The following is a 26,171-nucleotide window of genomic DNA, read 5'->3' as shown; positions in this document are numbered from 1 at the left end:
TATGTTCTTAATAAGTAATAACTATCAATCTGTCAAAACTCAAATGGGTCGGCTGCGGGGTAAAATTTTAACCATGATAGGAAAATAACCATCGAATTGTCAAATTTTAACTAAAAGTTAAACGAATCGGTGGAATGGTTCACAGCCTAATTTAGTTCCATCATAGTAAACAATATTAGTTCATGTAGGGGAACTGTTCCGATCTCCATCTCACTGTACTATTCATCTCATTGCTAAACAAAGAAATACGGCACCAAATTGGTATTTTTATCTTTTTGTGAAACTTCTAATCAATCTTTAAAAGTCAACAATTTTTTCCCCCATATTTCCCCGCAGAGATATTTAGTTGGGAATCATATTTGGGATGTGTACTTGCAGATTACCACGGAAAATCTTGCGCTAACTTGCGCCATTTTGAAAAAAGATGGTTTTAAAAAACGCGTGATGCGTATGCCGAGTCTGATGACTTATCGTTAAGAATATTGACTCATGGAGGATCTACTGAAGTTTGTGAAATAAATGAGTGAAATCCTATCGGCTCAATGGTCCTGCTGGAATGTTTTACAATGCACGGATACATCGTTCAGGACTTGGTTGATCGGGTAGATAACATTTTTTGAACTCGAGGACGGTTTGTTCACCGACACACGAATTCAACGTTCAGGGTAGATCACATGTTCTGAACTCCAGGACGTTTTGGAGAACCTGAAATAGTTAACGTGCATTCAAAACTCTATCAAATTATGTATCATGATCACATGGGAAGTCGCGAAAGTTTTCAACCCGAATCGAACCCAGCCACCTTCAGCATGGTCTTGGTTCATGGCCACGTATCTTACCGCACGACTAAGGAAGACCTCGATGGATTACTTTCAAGAAAAAAAATACGATGGAATTCCTCGACGATTAAATATTTTAAGGTTAGCCTGAAAGAATTTCTAACCAAATTATTGCCTGGGGAACTTTTTACGAAAAAGTGTATGGAAATTTTTTGAGCAATCTTTTTGAAAAATTCATGGAGCATCGCCTGGATAAATTCTAGAGTTTCTGGAGAAATTTCTGAAGCAGCTCCTGACGTAAATTCCCACGAATTTCTTGATACGGAAAAATATGACGATGGATCGACGACAATACCGGAGTTTTTTTTTTTTAATACCAGATTCGAAACAGCGTTTTGGTTTACCATTGTTCGGACTTTCGAAGGAATTCTCGAGAAAAATTATGGAAGAATTCTCGAAGGATTTACTTTTGATATTCCTGAAGGAATTATTGCAGGGGTTCTGAAGTACTTCAGTTACTTAACTTCCGAAGAAACTCATGCTCATGCTCAAAATTCTGAAGAAACTCCTGACGTAAATTCCCAAGAAATTCTTGATACGGAGAAATATGACGATGGATCGACGACAATCCCGGATTTTTTTTTATTACCAGATTCAAAACAGGGTTTGGTTTACCATTGTTCGGACTTTCGAAGGAATTCTCGAGAAAAATTATGGAAGAATTCTCGAAGGATTTACTTTTGATATTCCTGTAGGAATTATTGCAGGGATTCTGAAGTACTTCAGTTACTTAACTTCCGAAGAAACTCCTGAAGAAATAAAAAAAAATATGAGTAACACGGCTACGCAGTCTCATCTAATTGAAACGAGTTTATTTATCGTCCGACGTTTCGACACGGGATTAGTGTCGAAACGTCGGGCGATAAATAAAACTCGTTTCAATTAGATGAGACTGCGTAGCCGTGCTACTCATAATTTATGATTAAACGTTACAGCCGATTCTACCAACACGAGCTCGGTGGTCTAGTGGCTACCGCATCTGCCTTATAAGCAGGAGGTCGTGGGTTCAATTCCAGGCTTGTCCCTTTCCTATTTTGTATCTCTATCTTAGTTCTTTCTGTGTTTCACTTGTTCTACCAAAACGATTCCTACTGTTGTTATAACCTTCCACACAATCCTAAAACCTCCCGTGGCACCTATGAGAGGTCGTAGAGCTCTCTGCATCTTTCTTAAGTAGGTGTTCAACTAACCATCCTTCCCCCTTCCTTAGCATTCGCAAGGACGTGGCCAGGACAGATCTCGACCATTGGAGAGTGCATTGCTTCCATCTAAAAGATAGTGATTGATTAGTCCCAATTCAATATATGTGGTAACGGATGGAGGTGATTCTACTCTCATACAATAGTCTTGGCTTGTACCACCTACGAATTTGTGCGAATTGCTCAATGCTAATGCTACAGTTACAGTCGACTCTACCACAGTGAAATAATAAAACATATATAAAAATTCTAATAGGTATTTGTAGGGAAATTCCATTGAAAATTCTTTTGAGGATTCGTTTAATTATTGTTTAGAATTTTTTTTATCTTAATTTTTATTTGTTTAGAAATTCTTTTCGAAAATCTATTTAGGTTGTTCTTCAGAAATTCCTCCAAGAACTCTTGTAGAAATTCCTCTAGAGTTACTTTTTGAAGGTTGCTCCTGAAAATTCTTTTAAAATTTATCCGAAAAATTCTCCAGAAATTCTTTTGGAAACTCCTCCTTACTTACTTACTTATGGATCCTGTACACCTCCGGTGCACGGTGTAAAAAAAATTGATTATTATCGAAGTTTCATGTACCTCTGATTTTTTTTCTCAGAAAGTTAGGCAAGGCCACTAGAAATGAGGTACGGGTTGTTTAAAAATATTTCATCGGCGATTTTTTGAAACAAGTGATTTTTTTTCCTTAATATACCGTCTAAAAAGTCAATTAATAACTCAGCAATGGATAAACTATTGTAATTAGTCCTTAAAATTAAAAATATACATTTTTGTTGCCTTTTTTTGTAAATATGTTCTATATATACCTATCGTGAAACGGATCTAAAATTTTGAAAAATATGTATTTTCTGTGAATTAAACGTTTTTAAAGTATGTTTTTAGATGTTTGTTTTATTTTTACTTTATTGGCAATTTTTTCATTTTTTTCAGCAAGCATCATCTATTTCCAGTCTTGGTTATCTGTTGTATTCACATTTTTTTCTTCCGACATTCGCACTCGATGGCCAGCCCTTTGACAGTTTGCCATATTTTATAGAATTCATAATACTTTCCTCTAGATACAGTGTCTCATTAGAGTGATTCAAATTTTGACTTTTCTGCGCCCCCATGCTTAAACGATTACATTTGCCTTTTTATTAATCCACCTAAATTTTTAGCTAATTTGGAAGTAAATTGAGTGAGCACGCGCGGTTTGAAGTTTGTATGAAAATTGCTATGAAAAAAGTAACTTTCATGGAAAACCGTTCCCCAAAGCTTCCTTTTAAGCTCTAAAAACATATGAGTACATCGGCAACATAAGACATTTTACAAGGAAACAGGCCGTCTTTGTTGCGAAACGATTTGATGATCACAAGAAAAGTTATTAAAAAAATACTGAATCGTGGGAAATTCAATTTAACACGTAAAAGAATAACATCAATATCAATAATGAGCATTTTTGTTTTCTTCATAACTTTGCTTCCAAACGAGAAATCGCTTCGCAACAATAACTGCCTTTCAGCTTGAGAAGTATTCTGTGTAGGAAATGTGTTGATTATATTTGAATAGTTCATGGGCCACCTCACGGAACGGTCTTCCACATAAGGGTCAGTTTTCACAGTAATTTCCATACAAACTTCAAATGACGTGTGCACAGTCAAATTACATCCAAAATTGCTCAAAATTTAGGAGGATTATTAAAATGGCAAATGCAATCGTTTAAGCATCGGGGGGCAAAAAAGTCAAAATTTGAATCACTCTAGTGTCTCATCATTACCGTGGTGTGGCACACGCCGTGTGCAAGACCCACACTGAATGTTATTTGCAGCACATTTAACTTGAAACTAAGGGTATGCGATAAGACACTTTTTCCTGACGAAACGAAACGAAACGAAATTTGAAATGTCTATGTTGATTCGAAACGAAACGGAACGAAAAATAGAAACGCTTTCGAGACTTCGAAACGATACGAAATCAACGTCCATATAATTCGAAATTTTTCGAAACGAAACGAAATTTTAATTTTTTTTCCGCGGAATTTTCATTGAATTGATTTTATATTATGTACACTCAAAATGATTTTCACTTAAGAGTTACATGAAAACATATGCGGATATTTTCCATCTAGTTTCGATTGTAGAAGATAAATGATTTATTAGTCATGGTACTCAACGTTCTCAATTCACTAAAAATTGTAATTAATTTGAAGTGAATTGCAATTCCAACAAATACATAGATTTAAAGTGAATTGGCAATTATATTAGTTTTGTAAATTGCTCTCATGATGTTTCTGCACAATTCTTCATTGGCGATTGGTACAAAATATAAATACTATCTGTCTGAGTACCCCACTCATGTATTTTGATTTCATTTTCTTAAAGTCAAATAACTGCTTTGTGACCAATAAAATTATAGTAACAGATGAAGCAGTCTGTGATAAGCCGCCGCGTTCCCGTTTACCATTGGCGAAAAGGTAATACCCCAGAATTTGTTGGCCCGCTTTCAAAGGAATCCATCGTGGAGTGGGTGCTCCCAAATCTGATTAATTTTATATCAGTTCAGCTTTATATCAGTAAGTATGTATGTATTTATATAAAAAATATAGGAATTGTGCGATTTTTTTGTATTCCGATTCAAAAACCTTATTTCATTTAAGACTTATGTGATTATGCTGAAGCATGCTTTATATTCATTCATCAGCGTGGTTTTATGGTATTGAGCTAAATCAAAACCAGAATACACGAATATAGTATACGCAGATAGAGAATTGATATTAGCACACATCTAAAATGCACATAGATATGTCTTTCAGATTGTGTTTCAGAAATTGAATCGCAGTTTTTTATTTTTTTTAGTTTGCCAGACATGAAGAAATAATTTTCTCATACAAAAATTTGTAACAAAAGGATATAATTTCCTTCCAAATTTAACCTTTTTATAGAAGGTTCGGAGACCCATAGTCTTATATACAATTAACTCGACGAACCAAGTTATTGCCTGTTTGTCCTTGTGTTTGTGCATATGATGCATGCAAAAATTGTTGTCAAATTTTCATTCTCAATCGACTCCAATTGAGTGCAAGAAACAGCTGCTATGGACAGTATGAGCCGCTCACGCCATTACAGTCAATTTAGGATTAGGAGAGGAAAATTAGTTTGATACTCATTATTATGAGATTATAAGAGGAATGCTCTGCATCTCCGTGAGTGCCACGAGAAAGGAATCTTTGATTTGTTGAAAAAGTAATTCATGTGAAGCCACCTTGGTAAGCGACTAAATATTTATTGTAAGCAAAGATATTTTGGAAACTCGAAGACGAAAACCGTGTTTCAAATCAATCCAACGTAAAACCATGTGCTTCGTTTAAATTTTTCAGGAATCACGCCACACATCACATTTCCTCTTTGACAAAGTTGTACTGATCTAATTCATATCTGACAATATTTACACTCTGAGCCTGGCGTCTTAAATATTGAATCGGATCGGATCACTTTTGAAAAAAAAATGATATAGAATTGTTAAAGATATTTTTCTTTTTCTGTTGGACATTTCTAACAAAATACCGAAGAAGTATTTGAACCGGTGCCATTTTCTGCAACTCAACTGTACCAACGTTATGACTGATGTACCCCTAAAGGTAGTAAAAAGAAATATGCGAAGTTTCTTGACAAATACCATATTGAAAATCAAAACAGGGTTAACATTTGTTGCGCATACTCATAAGCAGCATAAGACCAGAACAGTGTCATGAGTTCTATCCAAACGTTTCTTTACATTACTTAGTAAAAGAAAGTGGTACTTCCCATTTACATGCCACTAGAATGCATATATCGTCCTACTGGTTAGACGCTGAGAAAGAGAGGTGTCACCAACATTCAAGAATATAACAAAAATCATGCTACTATTCTTTCAGCTTATCTTATATTTGGTCGACGATGGATACAATCCGCAAAGAAACTGAGAAAATTTTATATAAATAAAAATAAAAACAGCTTTACCTTATAAGCTTATAAATTTTGGTTTTAAACGCAGTATGAGAACAGAATAAGTAAAAGAACTCGTATACTATAGAAAGCGTTCAACAATAAAAATAAGCTCTAACTGTAAACTTTTATTACATTAACTAGTTCAATGCTATCCATTTGAGTTAAAAATAGCTTTATCCTTATATAATTCGATCATCATGCATAGTTTAGAAGCGAAGAAGTGTGGAACTCTCATCAATAGTTCGGGTCTCAAAAAGGCTGAAGACCATCCGTTTCATTTAATTTAAATCCAGCTGGATAGAAGATAATGAATGTGCATTTTAAGAAGCTTTCGAAAATCAGGGTTTTCGTTTTTCAAACGTATGCATATAAGGACTTGCATAAGGGATAAGCTCCAAACCACCGATACATGATTGCATTTAACAACTAAATTTTCTGAATAAATTTTTGTGATAGTGTAGTTTATTTCTTCTTTTTTAAAGGGTCACTCGACCACTAAAAAGTTTCTGTATCGTTTCGTTTACTCCTACCTGCTGTTGGTGTATTTAACGGGGAAATGTAAAAAATCATTGGAATACTATTTTGGGTCAGCTTTTGAGGAAAACAAAACAAACGCACTGAAATTGATCTAAAGTGCGGTGCTGCAAATAGTTCATTATGACATTTTCACCACCCGGGCAAAGCTGGGTTTCTTTCGCTAGTTAACATTAATTTTTGAAAACAGCTTTATGATTTTGTTCTGCGACGCAGCCAAAAATTTTGATAATACACGACCGTACGAGACAGTATGGTTTAAGTCTAAATTTGTTTCGAAATTCCGCGGAATTCCGTTAAATTTCGTTTTAAGCTAGTTTTTTCAGGCGAAATTTTTGTAGTTTTACGAAACGAAACGAAATCAAGAAATCTGATTTCGCCATGCTCAAATTCCGCGAAATTCCGCGGAATTTCGTTTCGAATCACCTGAAACGAAATTTTTCGAAATACCGCATATGCTTACTTGAAACCCATAAATCTTCCTGGTCTTCTTCTAACAGTGTTCACGCTTCATGTCCGAAGTAGGCTATTGGATGAACTAGGGCTTTATACACAGCTAAATTCATTTCCGACTGCATGTTACCGAAGCTGAGCTGTTGCTACAAGCCCAACTGTTCCATATTTGAGTGATTCCATTTCTGTGTGGGTCATTCATACAGTGGGCAGTAAGTTGGTTACGACAGTCGTGAAAGACCGTATTCGCAACAGCAATTCAAAGTATTCAAAGGAAACAATTTCTACAAACCTCCAACCACATTTATAACAATTACTATAACAATTTGTAAAGTGAATTACCATCTCAATCTTCAGTAAGACAAAAGTTTCCACCATTTCGTCTGCAAAACCTAGAAGCATATGCGTAAGTACTGCCGAGAAGAAGTACATGGTTGCGTGTAGAAACAGAGATAGGCTGAGTGTTGCTTGTGCTGATATAGTGCTTGAAAGGGGTGTGTTTGAAGGTGTAGAAAAAATACCTTTGAAATGTTTGCAAATACTGAGACGTTTGCTGTGAAGTATTTCTATTGCGAATAGAGTTACCTCCGGCGTACATAACAAATTTTAGGCCTAAGTTAGGTCTTGTATAATACAGACGGAAAAGAAATTCGCTCTTTATAATACCCTAATTCTACCGGTAAGCAATTACGGACATGAAATGTAAAGAAGCAGACTAGGAAGCTTTCAAACTTTCCGAGCGGAAGGTGCTGCGTACAATACATAGTGAGGGGCCAGTAAATGACGAGTGGCGCTACGCATGAATTACAAGGAATATCATATGTTCAAAAGAGAAAATATTATGAATCTTTTAAAATACGGCGCACTTCAGTGGGCAGGTCATATATTGCAAATGTCAAAATATAGAATTGCAAAAACAATATTCAAGTGAATATTCATCAGACAACAGTATAGACCCGGAGATAGAAGATTATTAAAAACGCAAAAATTAAAAACAAAAGAAATACTTGAAAAAAACGCCTTAACCAATAAAAAACAATATTCCTACAAATTTTAGACCCGTTTTAAGATAGGTTTTCTATACAAAATAAACAACAAAAAAGTATATTTTTAATTTTGAGGGCTAATTACAATAATTTATCCATTGTTATCTGAATTTATCTGAGTTATCAATTGACTTTTTAGACGGTATATTAAGGAAAAAAACAATAAAAATCACATTTTTCAAAAAATCGCCGATGAAATATTTTTAAACACCCCGTACCTCATTTCTAGATGCCTTGCCTAACTTTCTGTGAAGAAAAATCAGAGGTACATGAAACTTCGATAATAATCCATTTTTTACACCGTGCGGTGGTGCAAATGGCCAACTTGAAAGATCTCCATCCTGAGCGTTGCCCAGCTATCGCTTTAACCTGATGCCAGGTTAGATTTCAGTCGACTTCTTTTATTTCGGTTTGCGGATTTCGGTCGACTTCTATGGGCCTCAACACAACACCGACACACAACACGACAACGACGATGGAGCTCGTTGTTCGAGATCCGGTTGTGAGGCCACAAGGCTCGAATTATGTACCGCAGGCATCTGTTGATGAACACCTGCAGCCTTTGAGTGTTCTCCACTGATACACACCATGTTTCGCTAGCATATAACCAGAGTTGAAAATTCGTATTTTGGTGCGATCACTTATCTGCCTGCTTTTCCAGATATTTCTCAAAGTCACATATTGGAAGCTTCAAGGAAGGAAGCTGGAAGGAACATTCTCCACTGATTGCCATGCTACTGTGAAACTGGAAGGGGTCACCGTGTTTACATTCAACGATTTGGTTTTGTTGACGTTGATGACTAAACCTGCCGAAGAGGAGCGTTCGGCAAGATCGTTGAGCTTACTCTGCATATGAGAGCGCCGTTGAGCGAGGTGTGCTTAGTCATCAGCCAATTCAAAGTCATTTAGGTGCTCCATGGCCACGGCCACAGCAACCCGCAGTTTGGTTCACGGTCAATCGCACCTACCAGAATCTCATAACGGTGATGGAATACATCCTTGTCTCACACCAGCTACGTCCCGGATAGGGTCGGACAAGACCCCATTGTGCAGCACTCTACACGAGAAGGCCTCGTACTGTGCCTCGATGAGGCCGATGATTTTCTCAGGAGCCCCCTTGCGTCTCAGGGCGCCCCACATATTCTCGCTTCATCGTAGTCAATGAATACCAAGTAAAGGGACTCTTGGAACTCGTTGACCTGCTCCAGAATGATGCGGAGCGTGACAATATGGTCCACACAAGATTTTCCGGCACGCAATCCGGCCTGCTGCCGCCGGAGAGTCGCATCGATCTTCTCTTGAATCCGGGCTAGGATAATTTTGCATAAAACTTTGAGAACGGTATACGGCATCATAATGCCTCGCCAGTTATCGCATACAGTCAGGTCACCCTTTTTGGGCACTTTCACTAAGATATCTTGCATCCAGTAGAACGGGAAAGTTGCGGTGTCTCAGATATTACGAAATAAACGATGCAGTAGTTGAGCGGATGTCATGGGGTCAGCTTTGAGCATCTCGGCTGATATGCGATCGACTCCTGGAGCTTTATTTGATTTGATGCTTTGGATGGCTGTTAGAATCTCTAGCAGTGATGGAGCTTCGGTATTGACGCGTGTTATACGTCGGATCCTAGGCAGATCATGACGAGGTGGTGGCCTGGCTGGCACTTGAAAAAGTTGTTCGAAGTGCTCGAACCAGCGTTTCAGCTGATGGTCAGTTGGGTCGGTCAATATCGATCATTCGTGTCTTTTACAGGTATCGTTGCATTCATCTTCGCCCCGCTTAAGCGTCGTGAGATATCGTAGAGGAGGCGAATGTCCTCGGTTGATGCGGCTCTCTCTCCTTCGTCGGCCAGAGAGTCTGCCCACGCTCGCTTGTCCCGTGGACATGAGCGTTTTACTTCCTTCTCAAGAGCCGAGTATCGCTGACGGGCTAAGACTTTGGCTCCTCTGGTTTTTGATCGCTTTATCGCGACTTGTTCTCGCTGGTGGCGATGAAGGCATTATTGATGGCGTTCCATTGGTCTTCCACGCTGCCACCTTCCGGAATATCTGCAGCACGCGTCTCCAGTTCTTCAACGAAGGACCGTTTCACCGTGGCATCTTCCAGTCAGCGTGTGTTGAACCGTCGTCGAATTCTCTTCTCCTGCCTACTAATTCGCGTAATGCGCAGGCGTATTTCGCCGATGAGGAGGTGATGGTCAGACGCGATATCGGCACTACGTTTATTACGTACATTGTAGCGGCCAAAATGGCGGCTAGCATTCCGCGGCTTGTTCCCGGACTCAACAAAATGGCTTATGCGCCACCTCCGAAGAGGACCACTTGTCGTTTTCTACGATGCCCGGCTAGATACTGACCGAAAGTCAGCTACTGAATTCTCGGAGATGAACGGGAACAAGCAAGCATTCTAATTCCGACCCGAATGACCTGGAAACACCGACAATCGACACCTATCTAGCATAGCTCCCAAACTCCATTAGATAACAGAATTCCCTCAACACGACCTAAGTTCGTTATCATCACTGGCAGAAATTCCCCAACCTCTTCACCCTCATTCCACTTTGGAAGCCGGATAGACCAGACATTAAACGGACAAACTAAAACTACTCGAACGTGAAACACACTTAAGCTTTCTTAACCATCACTAATACATGTTTTTACGGAAACAAATACTTTATCAACGACGTTTATTTAACGGATTACTTAACCTAGGTATTTACAACGGTCATTCTGACCGGCCGGCTTAATTTCCCCTGTTCACATCTGGCTACCTAACGTGTGCGGTTTTTGCCTACTCTTGCTAATATTGTGTGTCTGTGCTAAGGTGCTTGCATGCAAGGCTTTCTACTCACGGTCTTTCGGGGCTTACGCTTTCAAGCTCCCTTTTGCGCTTCCTACGACGACGACGACGGCGATGGCTGCCACCGGCGATGACTCGTTGATCTGCAACCGAGTTTCACGTTCACGCACGAGGTTTTGGTGGTTTTCTCGTGCCGTGAACTTACTGGCTGGGCGAACGATGATCGGAACAGTCGCCTGGAGTGCGTTGAGGGCGTTCGCGACTCCCTTCCGGCCTCAAACCGCCGGGAAACTTTGCTTCCAGAGCGTAGACTGGATGAACGACGGAGGGTGGTGCGGCGGCTAGCTTTTCGTCTGCGCTTTGTGCGGTATTTTTGGGTTGGCTCTGAATGAAATAGCCGTAGCTTGCGCTAGGCTAGACGACACAATTAGCACATATGATGACACACAATTAAAGTCATTTACTTTGAACTCTGACACTACAGTTCAACACGCACAACTTTTACCGCACAAACTTCGATATCTAGCTAGGGTCTTTACGGGGAAACATTTAGAAATAATTACTACTAACTTAAGAACGCTTCACGTTTTAATAAACTTACAACAATTACACCACGGAAACTACACAACTTCGCGATCCTTGTTCTACCACGGTCTGGGACAAAGTGGACGAGACTATTTCTGAAATCCCTCAGATTAAACTGTCACGGTATGGTTTTAAGAAACGGAAACCCAATGGTCTCCGCTTACTATATTCGAGAGATATCAATTGAAGCTATCTCCTTTTGCTTTCGAATCGAAATTAGTTTACTCATCTCATTCCGTTATCGTGTCGAAGAATTCAATAGTTGCCTTTCAGTGTTCTCTATCCAGGCAACGAGAGCACGGATAGTGATTCTCGAATCGCTTCGCGCATCAACCTTGCGTAGCGGGATACCTATTTACGCTTCGAAAGTTGTATGCAATTTCCAAGTATTGTGCGTTGTGTGGTAATTTAGTTTGTTTAATTGTATTTCGCGTTTCTATGTTCATGTAATTTACTACTTTTAAGATTTTTTATATAATATTTACATTTATTTAGAATGCTTAAACAAAACAATAATAACAAGAAAACAAATAACTAGTAAATAAATAAATAACAAAAACGGCTACTGTTACAACATCAAGAAGGCTCCGTTTCCATTTTCGGCTGATGCAAATGTGGTCGATTTGGTTTTCTGCAAAGCCGTCACGGGCGACCCACGTGACCTTATGAACCGGTCGATGAGGGAAGAGCGATCCCCCGATCACCATGTCGTTATTACCACAAAATTCTGCGAACAGCTCTCCGTTTTCGCTCATTTCTTCGAGACCATGGCGTCCCATAATGCGCTCATGGTTCGAGTTGTCGGATCCGAACTTCGCATTGAAGTAGCCCAAACAGATCTTGATATCACCCTTCGGAATTCTATCTACGACGGCATTGAGTTGGTTGAAGTTCTCTTTATCTTGCAGATCGGCAGCAGCGATTGGCGCATAACATTGGATTATATTAAGGTTTCGGACCCGTGTATTAAATCTGGTAACGATTATCCTTTCACTTATAGGTTCCCACGTCATAAGCGCAGAATGTGCCTGAGCGCTTAGTAGGAAGTCAACTCCGCGATGCCGGGCAGCGTGTTCACCTCGTAAACCAGAGTATATCAGAACTTGTCCCGACGGCGTTCTGTGTTCTCTAAAGTTTGGTCAACGAACTTCACGCAGTCCCAGGATCTCAAGCTTCACGCGGCGTGCCTCATTGGCAAGTTATGCCAATTTACCCTGCTGGGCTAGTGTTAAAACGTTCCATGTTCCTATTCGTGTTCATTTTTTTCTCGCTAAGAGTCGTTGCCGTAAAATCAGTCCTGGGTTGAAACTCAGAAGAATTTTGTAAGTACAGTGCTTAATAGAGATGTGTTTGTTTATTCGCGCCCTAGAAATAAGAAAATACAGTAAATATATCTTTTCAAAAAGATAAAACCACTTGGTAAGGGAACACCGTGATTGCGTTTTGTGTTAATTAACCATTATTTTTTTCGGATTTTCCATTCCGTTCCAAAAAATTATCCTTTAACTTTTTCGAAATTTCCTTCATGAATTCTTCCCAGAGTTTGAGGACAAAACTTCAGGAATTTCCAAACTAACAAACTAACACAGGACTCTTGAAGAAATTTTTGACAGCCTTTAATTTATCCAATGATTTCTTTGGACACTCCTCCAAGAAGTTTTTCGGAATATTTTCTGAGGATTCCGTCAGAAAATCCTCCGGAAATTACTTCTCATATAAAACAAGAAATTCCTTTGAAAAATTACCTCAAGACATTTATTTGAAAATCCAAAAAAATAAAAAGAAAAAGAAAATTTCAAAAAATTCTTCGTAAATTCCTTTACGAATCCTTTTAAGAATTTTGTTGGAAAATCTTTTAGAATTTTTTTCCCAAATTAGTTTCCGAAGAAATTCTTAAAGGAATTTCCAAAGCTATTCCAAAAGAAGTTTCAGAAGGCCTTCTTCTGAAGAAATTCTAAAGGTATTTTGTAAACAATTCCCGTAGGTATTCTGGACGAAATTTCCGAAGGATTTTCTTTAAGAATGTCTGAAGAAATTCGTAAAGGAATTTCCGAATGAATTTTGGAATAGTTCCTTTTTTTCGATTTTTTCAATGAATACCTACTATGAGGAATTTCAAAAGGAATTTCTGGATTTATCCCCGATGTAATTTCTGGAGGATTTTCTGGAAAACAAAACCAGAGAAATTCCAACAGAACTATTGGAAAAATGATCAAAGAAATTTAGCAGAAGCTTAAAAATGTCGGAAAATACTTAAGGATTTAATCTAGAAATTCGGTTCGGAAATTCCTTTACGAATTATTTTATGAATTTCTTTTGAAATTCTTCTAGAAAATCCTACGGAAATTCCTTCTGGAATACCTACGAAAATTGTTTCAGGAATACCTTCGCAAATTTCTTTGGGAACTTCTTTGAAAGCTCTTTTTTACCGGAAATTCCTTTCAAATTTTCTTCTTTTAGAAATTCCTTCGAAAACTCTTTGAAATCCTTTGTGAATTCCTTTGAAAATTTGTTTTTTAGAGGAATCGCCGCAGCAATTATCTTAAGATTTTCTAGAACAAATTTGTCCAGTAATTCTTTAGGAAATCCTTTCCGAAACTCTAGAAAGAAATTGGAATTCCTTAGAAATACCTCTAAAGAATTTCTATAGAACTTCGTCCTGTAATTATTTCGAAAATTCCTTTCGGAATTCCTTCGGACATTTTTCCGAAATTTTGATTATAAATTCCTAAAGACCTTCGGATATTCCTTTAGAAATTGTTTCTAGAGCCTTTTTAGAAGTTTATTCAGAAATTATTTTAGGAATCATTTGGAGTAACTTCAAAAGTTCCTTCGGGAATTTCATCTGGAATTTCCTTTGATGTTTTCGTTCCGGAAAAAAGGTTTTGATTTTTTTGGAAATTTTTGGAGTACATTACTAAAAGGAAAAAGAAGCGCAGAAGGAATTATCAAATAAGTTAACTGAAAGAATTCTTGGAGGAATTTCTAGAGAGGGAGGGCGATTTCTGGCTATCTTACCCTATTCTTTACATTCCAGGAATTCCCTTCAGGAATAATTTAGAAAATTACGCCATTAATTCCTTTTGACATTCCTCCAGGGATTCCTTCAGAAAATACATTGTATAGGCCTTCTGTAAATTACATCAAACTTTACAAGGCCGGCTCTAATCCTAAGTTCAATGAAGACTTCACGGAGAGCGGACACGAGAACAGCACCACAGCAGTCAAGCGGTCCTACACATATTACGTATGCACTTTTGGGGGGAGAAGGGTCTGTTGTTTTCTTACGCGCCATATAAATAAAAAACATTTGTATGGGAAAAATCTTACATGGGGGAAGGGGGTTCGAAAAACCCAGAATAATTGCTTACGTAATAAGTGTACGACACCCAAGTAGAACTTTTACGCAATGTTCGGACTCTCAGGTATGGACTAACGTTTGGTTGCATTGCGGTTCTTTTCAGCATTTTATGAGAAGAAATAGTTAATTGCAAAATAACGTCGATTCTAGTCTCACGACGAACGATGCCATGTACGAACATGGATTTTCGAACAAACTGATATGGTTGGTCAAGGCGACGATGGGTCGGGTTATGTGCGTAGCTCGAGTTTCAATGGCTTTCGCGCAGAGGGCTACGGCAAGGTGATGGTCTTTCGTGCCTGCTATTACACGAGTGGTACGATTTTCACGAAGTCCGTCCAGCTTTTTGGTTTCGCCGACGACATTGATATGATGGCACGTAGCTTGGAGAAGATGGAGGATGCCTACATCAGACTGAAAAGGGAAACTAGCCGGATTTTACTAGTCACCATAATATCGAAGAATAAGTGCATGATAGGATGAGGCTCTACCAAACACTCATTAGACCTACGGGTACGAGACCTGGACAATGCTTATGGAGAGCCAACGTGCACTTGGAGTTTTCGAGAGGAAAGGACTGCGTACTATCTAGGGCATCCGGCCGAATAGGTCATTTAGCCGAATAGGACGTTTGGCCGAATAGGACATTTGGCCGAATAGGACATTTGGCCGAATAGGACATTTGGCCGAATAGGACATTTCGCCGAATAGCACATTTGTCCGAATAGCACATTTGTCCGAATAGGACATTTGGTCGAGTGGTACATTTGGCCGAGTAGGACATTTGGCCGAATAGAACATTTCTCGCGTGATTTTTGAAAACGTCGTAAGTCCAAATGAGAGACTCTCTTTCATTACGCTCTCTTTTGCTAATATCTAGGCTAGTTTAAAATTTGTTGCAATATTTTCACCTCAGCACACTAGACAAAGCTATTTTCTTCAGATCGGTGCTGGAAAATCCAACGTAAATGTTAGTATGGCTATGTAATAATCGAAAGAGAAAGTAAACAAAGAGAGCCTCTCTTTTGGACTTACGACGTTTTCAAAAATCACGCGAGATTTAGCCGAACAGTACCGGCCTCTCACTTCTCTCTCCACACTATTCACTTTTCGCGGTGATAAGTAAGAGTGAGGAGTGAGAAGCGTGACGTCTCACTACTTCCCTCTCATTTCTCACAGCTCACTGTGAAAAGTGAGAAGTAAGAAGTAAGGGCCCTCCTTAGCCGTGCGGTAAGACGCGCGGCTACAAAGCAAGACCATGCTGAGGGTGGCTGGGTTCGATTCCCGGTGCCGGTCTAGGCAATTTTCGGATTGAAAATTGTCTCGACTTCCCTGGGCACAAAAGTATCATCGTGCTAGCCTCATGATATACGAATGCAAAAATGGTAACCTGGCTTAGAAACCTCGCAGTTAATAACTGTGGAAGTGCTTAATGAACACTAAGCTGCGAGGTGAATGAGACGTATTGAGACGTATCACTTCTCATTTCTCACTGTATAAAATGAATAGTGCGGAGTGAGAAGTGAGACCTCTTACTACTCACTTCTCACTTTTTACAGTAAGAAGTGAGATATGAGGAGTGAAAATTGAGATGTCTCACTTCTCACTCCTCACTTCTCACCCCTAACTTCTCACTCCTTACTTCTCACTTCTCACTGTGAAAAATGAAGAGTTAGAAGTGAGATGTCTCACAACTCACTTCTCATTTCTCACTGCACACTGTAAAAAGTGAGAAGTGAGTTGTGAGACGTTTCATTTCTCAATTTGCACTACTCACTTTTCACAGTGAGAAGTGAGAAATGAGGAGTGAGAAGTGAGAAATATCCAATTCGGTCAAATGTCCCATTCGGCCAAATGTCATATTCATCCAAATGACCTATTCTGCTATATCTTTTCGGTCAAATGACTTTTGGCCTAATGGTCTGCTCGGCCAAACAACTTTCGGCCTAATGGCCTATCGGCTAAATGGCATTCAACCGAACGGTATTCGGCAAAACGGCCCTTCCCCCCTGTTCATCGACACGCAAGTGGATCGGTGCGACTTTTGGCCGTTTTCTCAAGGTGGAGAGTCCGAAGCTTGCGCAGCATTTGCTAGCTGTGTCGGAAAGGAGGAAGAGATGCAGTACAGCCATCTCTGAGGTCTGCCAGTTACAGACGTTTCCCAAACCGCTTTGAAGATTCTAATTGGGCAGAAGGACAGATTCTTATCGAACGGAAGAGCAGATAGATGTCACGTCGAAGCTGGGATGTGGATTGTTTACGGGTTGATCGGTGCGAGTTGCACGTATAGTAGAATCGTCGGACATCACACTTGTTGCTCGGTGATCAACCAGGAGCTGCGTGATCTGCTGAAGAACGGTACGAATAGTTGTTACGATTTGGAGATTGTGATATATCGAATTTGTGATTAGAAAAAAGGCAAAGCAGGTGAAAAATAGTTTTTCCATGCTTTCGTTGCTGATCGATGCCTGCTATGAGAATTTATTTGATTAGGGTGGTCCGAAAAGTAACAATGATTGTTATGATCATAATCTAAAACAAATTCGCAAATATGGATTGATGGAGTAAACCTCTTAACAACTATACATCCACGCAAAATATGGATGATCTTCATCCCTGGCTGAAATAAACAAAACCCCAGGAAACCAACGCGGAATTTGGACTGACCATTACCTATCCACTGACTGTTATACTTAGGTACTTACGTGATCCGTTGAACAAGGCGATGCACTGCGAATTGGTCACCGATGCCAACGGTTCGGCACGCTGCAGCTCCGTTGGTCAAACTCCGCCACAGGAAGAAAGCGAAAAGGTCGTATAATATTTTTTTTCACTGCCAACGAAGGCGGCTGCATTCTTCCCATCCCCGACCTGTGGAGCATGAAACAATTCAAAACAGACAAAAACAACATATCTGCCAGCAGCATTATTGGCGCAGGTGATCATTTTATTGTTCCCATTCGTTTCAGTTACAAGCCCCTCGATACTAACGCTTGTTTGGCCAATGTTAGTAAGCTTTTTTTTTTTATTTCTGCGAGTGGAATCATATGCATATGAGGGTCCGTTTGTTGAGGATCACGGGAAGGCCCTGAAGCCGTTTGGTATTACATTTTAGCGGGTGTTTCCGATGCACTTGAACAAAGGATGCACTCTCCATAATTTTTACAATGTTGGGTGAACGTTGTTTCCCTTCTAATTATTGCAACCTATATAAGCACTTCTACATGCACCAAGCGATGCTTAGTTAGAAACGAAATAAATTTCTTCAGTGATTCGCGATATGCTTGTTGAATCGACGTTCGGTTCGTTCTCAAGACACCTGGCTGAAATATTCGAAAATTTATTAAGCCAAACAAGATCCACACGATAGCAGCGGTGGATTGAGAATGCTCTCGGTTCTACCCGAAATCCGAATTCGGAATTCTCCCGACGACATCTTAATTTACACCGCGTGCAAGAATTCAATCAGATAATCCTGCTTTTGGCCGGTTCGTCACGCCGCTACCATCTCGAATACCGAAGCATCTCACAACAAGGCAGTTTCTTCCTTGGCTCACCGGCTATATATTTTATAATTTTCACTCAACTTATTTTCACACCAATTCGTTCGAGCGGAGATAATTTTCCTTCGAGCCATGTTCGACCGAAACTATCAGCATTCGGCGAGAGTCCACTTCAAAGGAAGCGCATCGTCTATTTTCGGCATTTATCGCACGTCGCGAGGAAGACATTAACCTGAACCCGCTTAGGGAAACGACTCTAATTGTTCCGAAATGACCAGCCGGAGCCGCCAACCGACGACGACGACGACGGTAAAACAGCGCAATGCACGTGTATCGCATGGTCATATCGGTTTTGCACATCAAAGTCGCAAATGACTTAGGCAGGTTGTCGTCGCCATCGCCGCCGCGCCGGTCACTGCAATGCAACAAACAACTCTCTTTGGCGGCATACATCAATATGCGAACGCAGTTTAATTAGTTTTTGTTCTCACGGAGAGGCACCCACGTCACGTAAGCTGTGGCTGCACCTTGCTCCAACATAGCAGGTGCAGTGGCTGTGTCATCAAAACAACTAAATGTTCGTTTTGGCGAGGTTTATGACTTATTTAGACTACCGATTGGACGTGGTACCGCAATACGGGAGTGCGGCGTAATACAATCAAATGAAACTGTGTGGAATTTATGTAGATTTAATAAATGACCCAAAAGTAGAATTGTACAAAACACTTGTCGCCTCGACATACAGCATGACTAGGTGGTCAAGCGTGAGTCTGTCCTTTCTAAGCATAGATTTGATATGCATTTTGGCTTTCACGTCGCAGATTGTTTACTGGATGCTTAAAACCAAAATTTAAGTTTAGGTCAGCTAGTTTGTTTTGATGATCACTTCCAGATTTCGTTGAATATTACACTACATTATGCCATCATATCGTAATAATACCATCAGTACAATAATTTTTCAACAGGTTTTGTTCAGTAATCAAATCAATACGTCGAGCTAAAGAGACTACGAGATAAGGATGTGATAACGAGTGAAAGAAAAGTTAAACGATTGTCATTATTTCAATTCATATTTATGTTCTTTTTTGTTGGCTTTGCATAATTTTGTTTTACAGAGTTGGTTTCTCTCATAATTATTATATATAGTCTCCATTGCTGCTATACTTCTGTTTTTCTACACTACATTCGCAATTCTTAATTTACAACAAACCTTTTGACTTATGGTCCGACGTACTCATTCGTTCCTTGTCGCGTTCGCGCCGTTATCAGTAATTACATTACATTGTATAGCTGTTTCACTTAATTCCATATCATCAGTAACGGAGACGTCAACACACATCCTCTCTGCCGCGCCCAATTTCGTCCACCTTGCCGGGGAAATACTGTTTTTTGCCTTATTCTATAAATTCTTCCAGTTGACTGTGTTCGCCAAAATCATCGGAGCGCAACCCCTCGACAGCTCTTTGTTTAATCGAACTTTCTTTCTTGGCTTCACTGCATTGAGCTATTTACATACATTGTCTTGAACTGTTACTACGGCTCGATTACCTACCTGTTTACCATCAATTATCATTTCCTATAAAACCTTCTATTTACATCAATTTGCGTTAAGATATTATTTTTTTACATTGGTCTTCTGTACAACACAAAAAAGTTTGTTGATTTTCTTGTAGACAACGCGTAACAACGAATTCCTTTGTTTGTTTTTTTAGTATGTTTAATTATGCATATTTACAGTTACATGTAGTGATCAATTTCAGTTTTTCATGTTACGCTCATTTTCCTTTTTACAGTCTACTTATTTGCATGTATGGCATCGGTAATTTTAGTTATTCAGATGATCGTTTTTATAACAAAAATGTGGATTTTTTAAATCATACTGATGAAATGATTATTGGAAATCAAATTGAATTACATTAACCATATAATAACAATACTGCAATCGGGCAATGCTCGTTGGGTCTGCTTTCACGAGATTAACACAACGCGTACAGAAATGGTAATGACTCATTTGTAATATCTAGCAACCCTATAACCAGAGACCGGCGGAGTGAAAAACTGTCGAATTGGCAACGTATGAAAATGCATGAAATCGTGAAAATAATACTGGCAGCACTTGAACTTTTTGCTTGCTTCTTATGGATGCAAAAAGTAAACAAGTCGAATTGGAACCGCTTTTGACGGTTCGATTGTAAACAAGATGGCGTCTTCGCCGATCTCTTATTCTAGTATTTCTAGTAATATCTACTCTCGCAATTTGTTAATCCTTGCGGAATTTGACTTCATGATAAGAGCAAAATAAAATTATGTTTTCATGTCGACGTCAAATTTAAATCATAGTTTTTGAGATGCTACACCTTTTAAAAATCGATATTCTCTATTGCTTTTGATACTTTTAGGGTCCTACTACATGGTGTAGAGGTCACTTGCACAACAACCAGAATTATTGGACTGTACTATTAACATTTGAAAAAAAAAAGTCAAATCCGGGTGAGATTCCACACCTCCGGGAGAGACGCCGCACGTGAAAAATTTTGTAGAAATGACATTTTATTTTTTTTGCATTGGGCGAGGGGGAATGACGGCTTTGGCAGGTTTTGTTCTATTATTCTCAGGGAGGTTTTTTTATGACTGATTATGCTCAAATTTGGCCTAAACATTCTATGCATATCAAAGAATATTGTGGCCAAATTTCATAAAATTCGGTCGACAAAAATCCCCCTGCCAATAATAGAACAAAACCTGCCAAAGCCGTCTTTTCCCCGATTTTTTTTTTTTCAGAAAAGCATAGTCAATAATATTTGTATTTCATGAGCATTATGACCGCACAATTCGTAGTTGCTACTCCGTGATTGACTGAACTTGCGAAATTGTACAGAGAACACAATGAATGGGGCTTGGGATTAGCTACCCATTCTCAATGTACACGTTTCGGGAGCTCAAATATTTAAAGTCAATAACGGCGCTGGCCACGTCCTTACGGTCATATAGGAATGGAAGGATTGTTAGTCCGACTCTCGTTGCTACTAGAGACCGAGTATACCTCTGCATCTCCACGATTGTCTTGGGATAGGATATCGTCTTAGTTACAAAGGATAATTTATCTGGATTCACTTTGGTAAGCGATGCGATCTATGGGATGGGAAATGACACTAATACGAGTTAAAAAACATGCACGCCCGGTGGCATATGAAAGCTAAGGAGATTCGCTTTTTGGACGACCGCACGGAAGCGCAGCACTCTGTACTCACTTGTTCGATGGCTACAGCAAACTATTGAAGAACTCGCTTTTTTCGACCGCGCGCGACATGCGCATGAGCCACCGAACACAAAATACTTTATTTCTTTCCCGACGACTAAAACACGCACTGCACTTATGTTGACTTCCTGGTCAACAAGAAAGATAACGAGACGTCTTCTGTTATTTTAATCTCCTTTATTGCGAGAGTTAAAATTATCCTACGAATACAGAGGATCAGTTGAGTGTCATAATCTTCAAAAAAAATACTCACATTTAGTCTTTCTCGTCACTCTTCGTTTATAATATGGACCGCTTATCCGTGCAATTATTTGAATTTGTCGCTAACAATCAATGCATATATCAATTATAAATAGATAATTTAGGTTAATTGTTTCAACTCACAATTAGGTTTTACTAAGATTGTTTACAATCCGCTCGACAATTGATTCCGTAGAATACTGCCCTATTGTGTTATCTATACGTAGCTAGACAAAATTTGAATTCAATTACATTTACTCCAATTAATTCCAAGCTGTATAATTTACCTCTAGCGACGGTAATAACGAATTTAAATAATATTTGTAGGTATATAATTAGAAAATATCAAATTTCATAATTCACTGCTTTTCACATGTGTTTAATTTGTTTTCTTTTTACCCGTCTTCCCCTTAACGTAACTGTCATCTATCTCTTTCGCCTGTCTTTATGACATACACGATCATAGTAGATCAGTGGTAATCGCCTTGGTGAGAAGCGCCGACCAAGGGGTCGTGACACTCCCCCCGGGTAACGCCGTACATCTGGCTTACATCCTTATCGCTTCGAACATCAAGTACAGCGATCTTCGTTGCAGGGCGCTCGTAGATGCCGGTCACTGTCTGAATTGTAGCTGACCTTACACGGTTGTCCTTTCCTCGATTAACTCCAATCACACGTCCTTTAGGCCAGCAGTTGCGCGGCAGCGCTGGATCCACTATTAGCACTATATCGTTCTCCTCTATTGGTTTAACATCGTCAAACCATTTTGTTCGTCTTGTTAACTCCGGAAGGTAATCCCTTAACCAGCGTTGCCAAAAAATATTCGCTTCTACTTGTGACGCACGCCAAGCCCTCCGTAACACAACAGAGTTATCGTCAAGACTAAACGCTGGTTTGAGTCCACTCGATGATCCCATGATGAAATGATTCGGTGTTAGAACGGGTGCATCCGGCTCATCCACAGGAACGTGCGTCAAAGGACGTGAGTTGATAAGATTCTCGATTTCCATTAGACAGTTACGTAGTATTTCATCGGTTGGGTTTCGTCCAGGTTTCATCTGCAGTAGATTCGCCTTCACTGTTTGGATGAGTCGCTCCCAAGCCCCTCCCATATGTGGGGAAGCAGGAGGGAGGAATACCCATTCAGTTTGGTGACTAATAATTTCTCTCATCACTCGCTCTTGGTCCATGTCCTCGAGAGCTTTTTCAAGCTCTTTATTCGTTGCCACAAAATTCGTGCCACGGTCGCTGTATATTTTTATCGGAACTCCTCGCCTCGCCATGAAATTTCGGATTGCCATTATGCACGAATCTGCACTTAACGAATGGGCTATTTCTAAGTGCACTGCTCTCACTGTTAGGCATGTTATTAGCACGCCCCATCTTTTTTCACTTCTCCGCCCCACCAGCACGCCTAAAGGACCGAAATAATCTATGCCAATATAGGAGAATGGTCGTGCATACGCCGCCAATCTTGCATCTGGTAAATCTCCCATCAATGGTGGGCGTGGATACGATCGCTGATTTTTGCACAGTTGGCAACTCGTTCTAATTTTTCTGTAGAGTGCTCGTAATCCTGGGATGCGGAATGATTGACGCAGCTCGTTTAACACAGTTTCGTGATTTCGATGATGATAACGGACATGATAATCTTTTATAACCAGCATGGTAATGTGGTTGCCCTTAGGAAGGATTATTGGGTTTTTGGTGTCAGTGGTAACATACTCACAAGCGCTGATCCTACCGTGCATCCGCAGTACTTTGTGCTCATCAAGAAATGGATTTAAAGTGTATATGGAACTCGTTTTTGGTATTGGTTTTCGATCCGTAGTAGACCTCGATTGTCTTGATAGTAGACTTATTTCATCCGAATATGATTCCCTTTGAGCTTGGCAATAAAGCATATTTGTTGCTCGGTGTAACTCATTTCTGGTGAGTGGGCCAATAACCCTATCAGCCTTATTTTTACTCTGAACGTTGGAAATGAACCTTAAAACCAACGCAGTAACTCGTAGTATCCGTTTCCACGTGGAGAACCTATCCACTGGAAGCAAAGGCTCGGTAGCTACCGAATGGTACAAGAGGCTTGCCCTAAGTTCCTCATTGGTCGAATCCGGCGAGAATGGTTGCGAGGGCCATTGGTCCATAGTTTGTGACAAAAATGCTGGTCCCATAATCCATCTACTGTTACGACCAAAGTCGTGTTGTCGTTTCCACTTTGTTGCTTCATCAGCTACATTGTCTTTTGATGCAACCCAACGCCAGTCTTCAACATTTGTAATATCCAGAATCTCACTAACCCGCCACGCAACATATTGCGAATATCTGCGATGATCGGAACGCAACCAACATAGGACATCACGCGCATCGGTCCAAAAGAAACGTTCAACAATTTTATACGACAAGGCGTTCGATATTGTGTTGGCAAGTCTTGCACCAATAACGGCACTCTGCAATTCAAGCCTCGGTATCGAGACAAACTTAATCGGCGCTACTCGTGATTTGGCGCCGACAATAGCGCACTCCACCGTACTTCCTTGTTGGAACCGTAGATATACTACTGCTGCATATCCTAATTCGCTAGCGTCCACAAAGGTGTGTAACTGGATGATTGTCTGAGAACTTATGGTAATTGAGAAACGGTAGCAGCGAGGTATAGTGACATGCTGAATACTAGGAAGTATGCTTAGCCATTGTTTCCATTTCTGATACAGGTTGACTGGAATCTCATCGTCCCAGTCTGTACAAGATCTCCAAATTTCCTGAAAAAGTACTTTCAGGAAGATCAGCACATTGGATAAGAAGCCAAGTGGGTCGAAGATCGACATCAGCGTTCGTAAAACTTCTCTTTTTGTGGGAGCACGTTCTCCAAGTAGTAGATTTGTATCATGTTTGGCCGACAGCTTGTAGATAAAACAGTCTGTTTCCGTGCACCACCACATTCCAAGGACCTTTTCAGTCGCCAACTCCGAGCCGATGTTCAAACTCTTCTGGTTAGCTTTTTCCAGCTGTAAAGCATGCATTACTTCGGATGAGTTGGATATCCAATTCCTAATTTCAAATCCCGCTTGAGCATGGATAAAACGGACATCTTTGGCAAGCTGGATAGCTTCTTCCACAGTTTCAACGCTTACCAACATGTCATCCACATAATGTTGCTTACGAATTGCTTCAACTGCCTTTGGATGACTATCAGCGTATTTCTCTGCATTCACGTTCTTCACATGTTGTGCGCAAGTTGGAGAGCAGCATGCTCCGAAAGTCACGGTGCGCCGGTAGACCGTTATTATAAAATAAAAATGTCCATCAAAACCAAGTACAGGGCTCGATTCCTGTGGTAATTCTGCTCCTCTGGGCCAATTTTTAAAAAAAATCCCTAGGCGGAATTTCAAGAAATCTTGATTTGAAGTTTTTAATTAAGAAATTTCAAAAGAATCTATATTTTAATTCAATAATATCCCCAAAATACCTTCAAAGCCGTCCAAAAAGTGGTCCAAGTTGTTTTCAACCAGTTTGCATTTGTTGCCTTTATTACAATTATAATTTTTTATAACTGATTAAGCTCACCAAACTGACTTAAGTATTTTTTTGTATTGTATGGCTTGAAGCCGTCTGTCTTCTAGAATGCTACCTCTCGTTCCATTCATGAATTCACGTGCAGGCTGCAGATTCTTTGTTGAATGCCATTCAGATTAAAGTTTATATTTTTTTATTGTATTCACAAATGTATTCGAGCATCAGAAGTAAAGATTGGAGTACGGAAGAAATTGATGAAAAAAACAACAGCTAAAAGATTTGTTTAAAGTAGTGTAGTTGCTCAGCAGTATATAAGGTTAGATCTTCGTCAGATGCTGTAACAATTGAATTGACGGAGCTTTATCAAATTCTGAGATTTCCCCGCAAAAGGATCATCGGACTGGTAATGACTCCAAAGATTGCGGTAAGGAAAAGCTACGATTTTCAAGAGTGAGCTCGGCATATAGAATGAGATCTCGAGAACAAAGGAAAACATCAGGAAAAATGCACTAGAGAAAGAAAGGATTTTACAAGCTTTGTGCATACTCTTTTGGGTTTTCGGTTACGACGAAGATAAAATATTCAATTTTCAAACTTTTAAAAACACATTAATAAAGAAACAAAATGAACTTTTGTTCATCTCCGCCACTACACATCTAGTTCGGTATTGTTAATACGATTTTAAAGCTGCTCGAGAAGCGCCAAGTTGAGTATATTTATGGGTAAACCAAGTACAGATGAGGCATCAACAAATTGCATAGAGTTCACTAGAATCCCGATCTTTCGGATTGCGTCACGGTAAGTTACTCTGCTTGAACATTAACAATTGAATGATTTCAAACAAGTGTACGCAAGATACAGCTCTT

General features: G+C 39.7%; 1 protein-coding gene across 1 annotated transcript; it reads right to left on the bottom strand.

Moving 5' to 3' along the window:
- Positions 1-21,051: 21,051 nt before the first annotated feature.
- LOC134208398 (uncharacterized) lies at positions 21,052-23,635 on the bottom strand. Its single transcript, XM_062684382.1, has 2 exons — positions 22,077-23,635; positions 21,052-22,016 (listed from the first exon to the last, which is right to left on the bottom strand). The coding sequence occupies exon 1, from the start codon at positions 23,538-23,540 to the stop codon at positions 22,260-22,262; it is 1,281 nt and encodes a 426-aa protein (XP_062540366.1). The 5' UTR covers positions 23,541-23,635; the 3' UTR covers positions 21,052-22,016; positions 22,077-22,259.
- Positions 23,636-26,171: the final 2,536 nt, after the last annotated feature.

The sequence above is a fragment of the Armigeres subalbatus genome, chromosome 1, assembly GCF_024139115.2.
Source record: "Armigeres subalbatus isolate Guangzhou_Male chromosome 1, GZ_Asu_2, whole genome shotgun sequence".
Classification (NCBI taxonomy): Eukaryota; Metazoa; Arthropoda; class Insecta; order Diptera; family Culicidae; genus Armigeres; species Armigeres subalbatus.
Note: the sequence above shows the minus strand (reverse complement) of the source record. Positions and strands in the feature narration are given on the sequence as shown.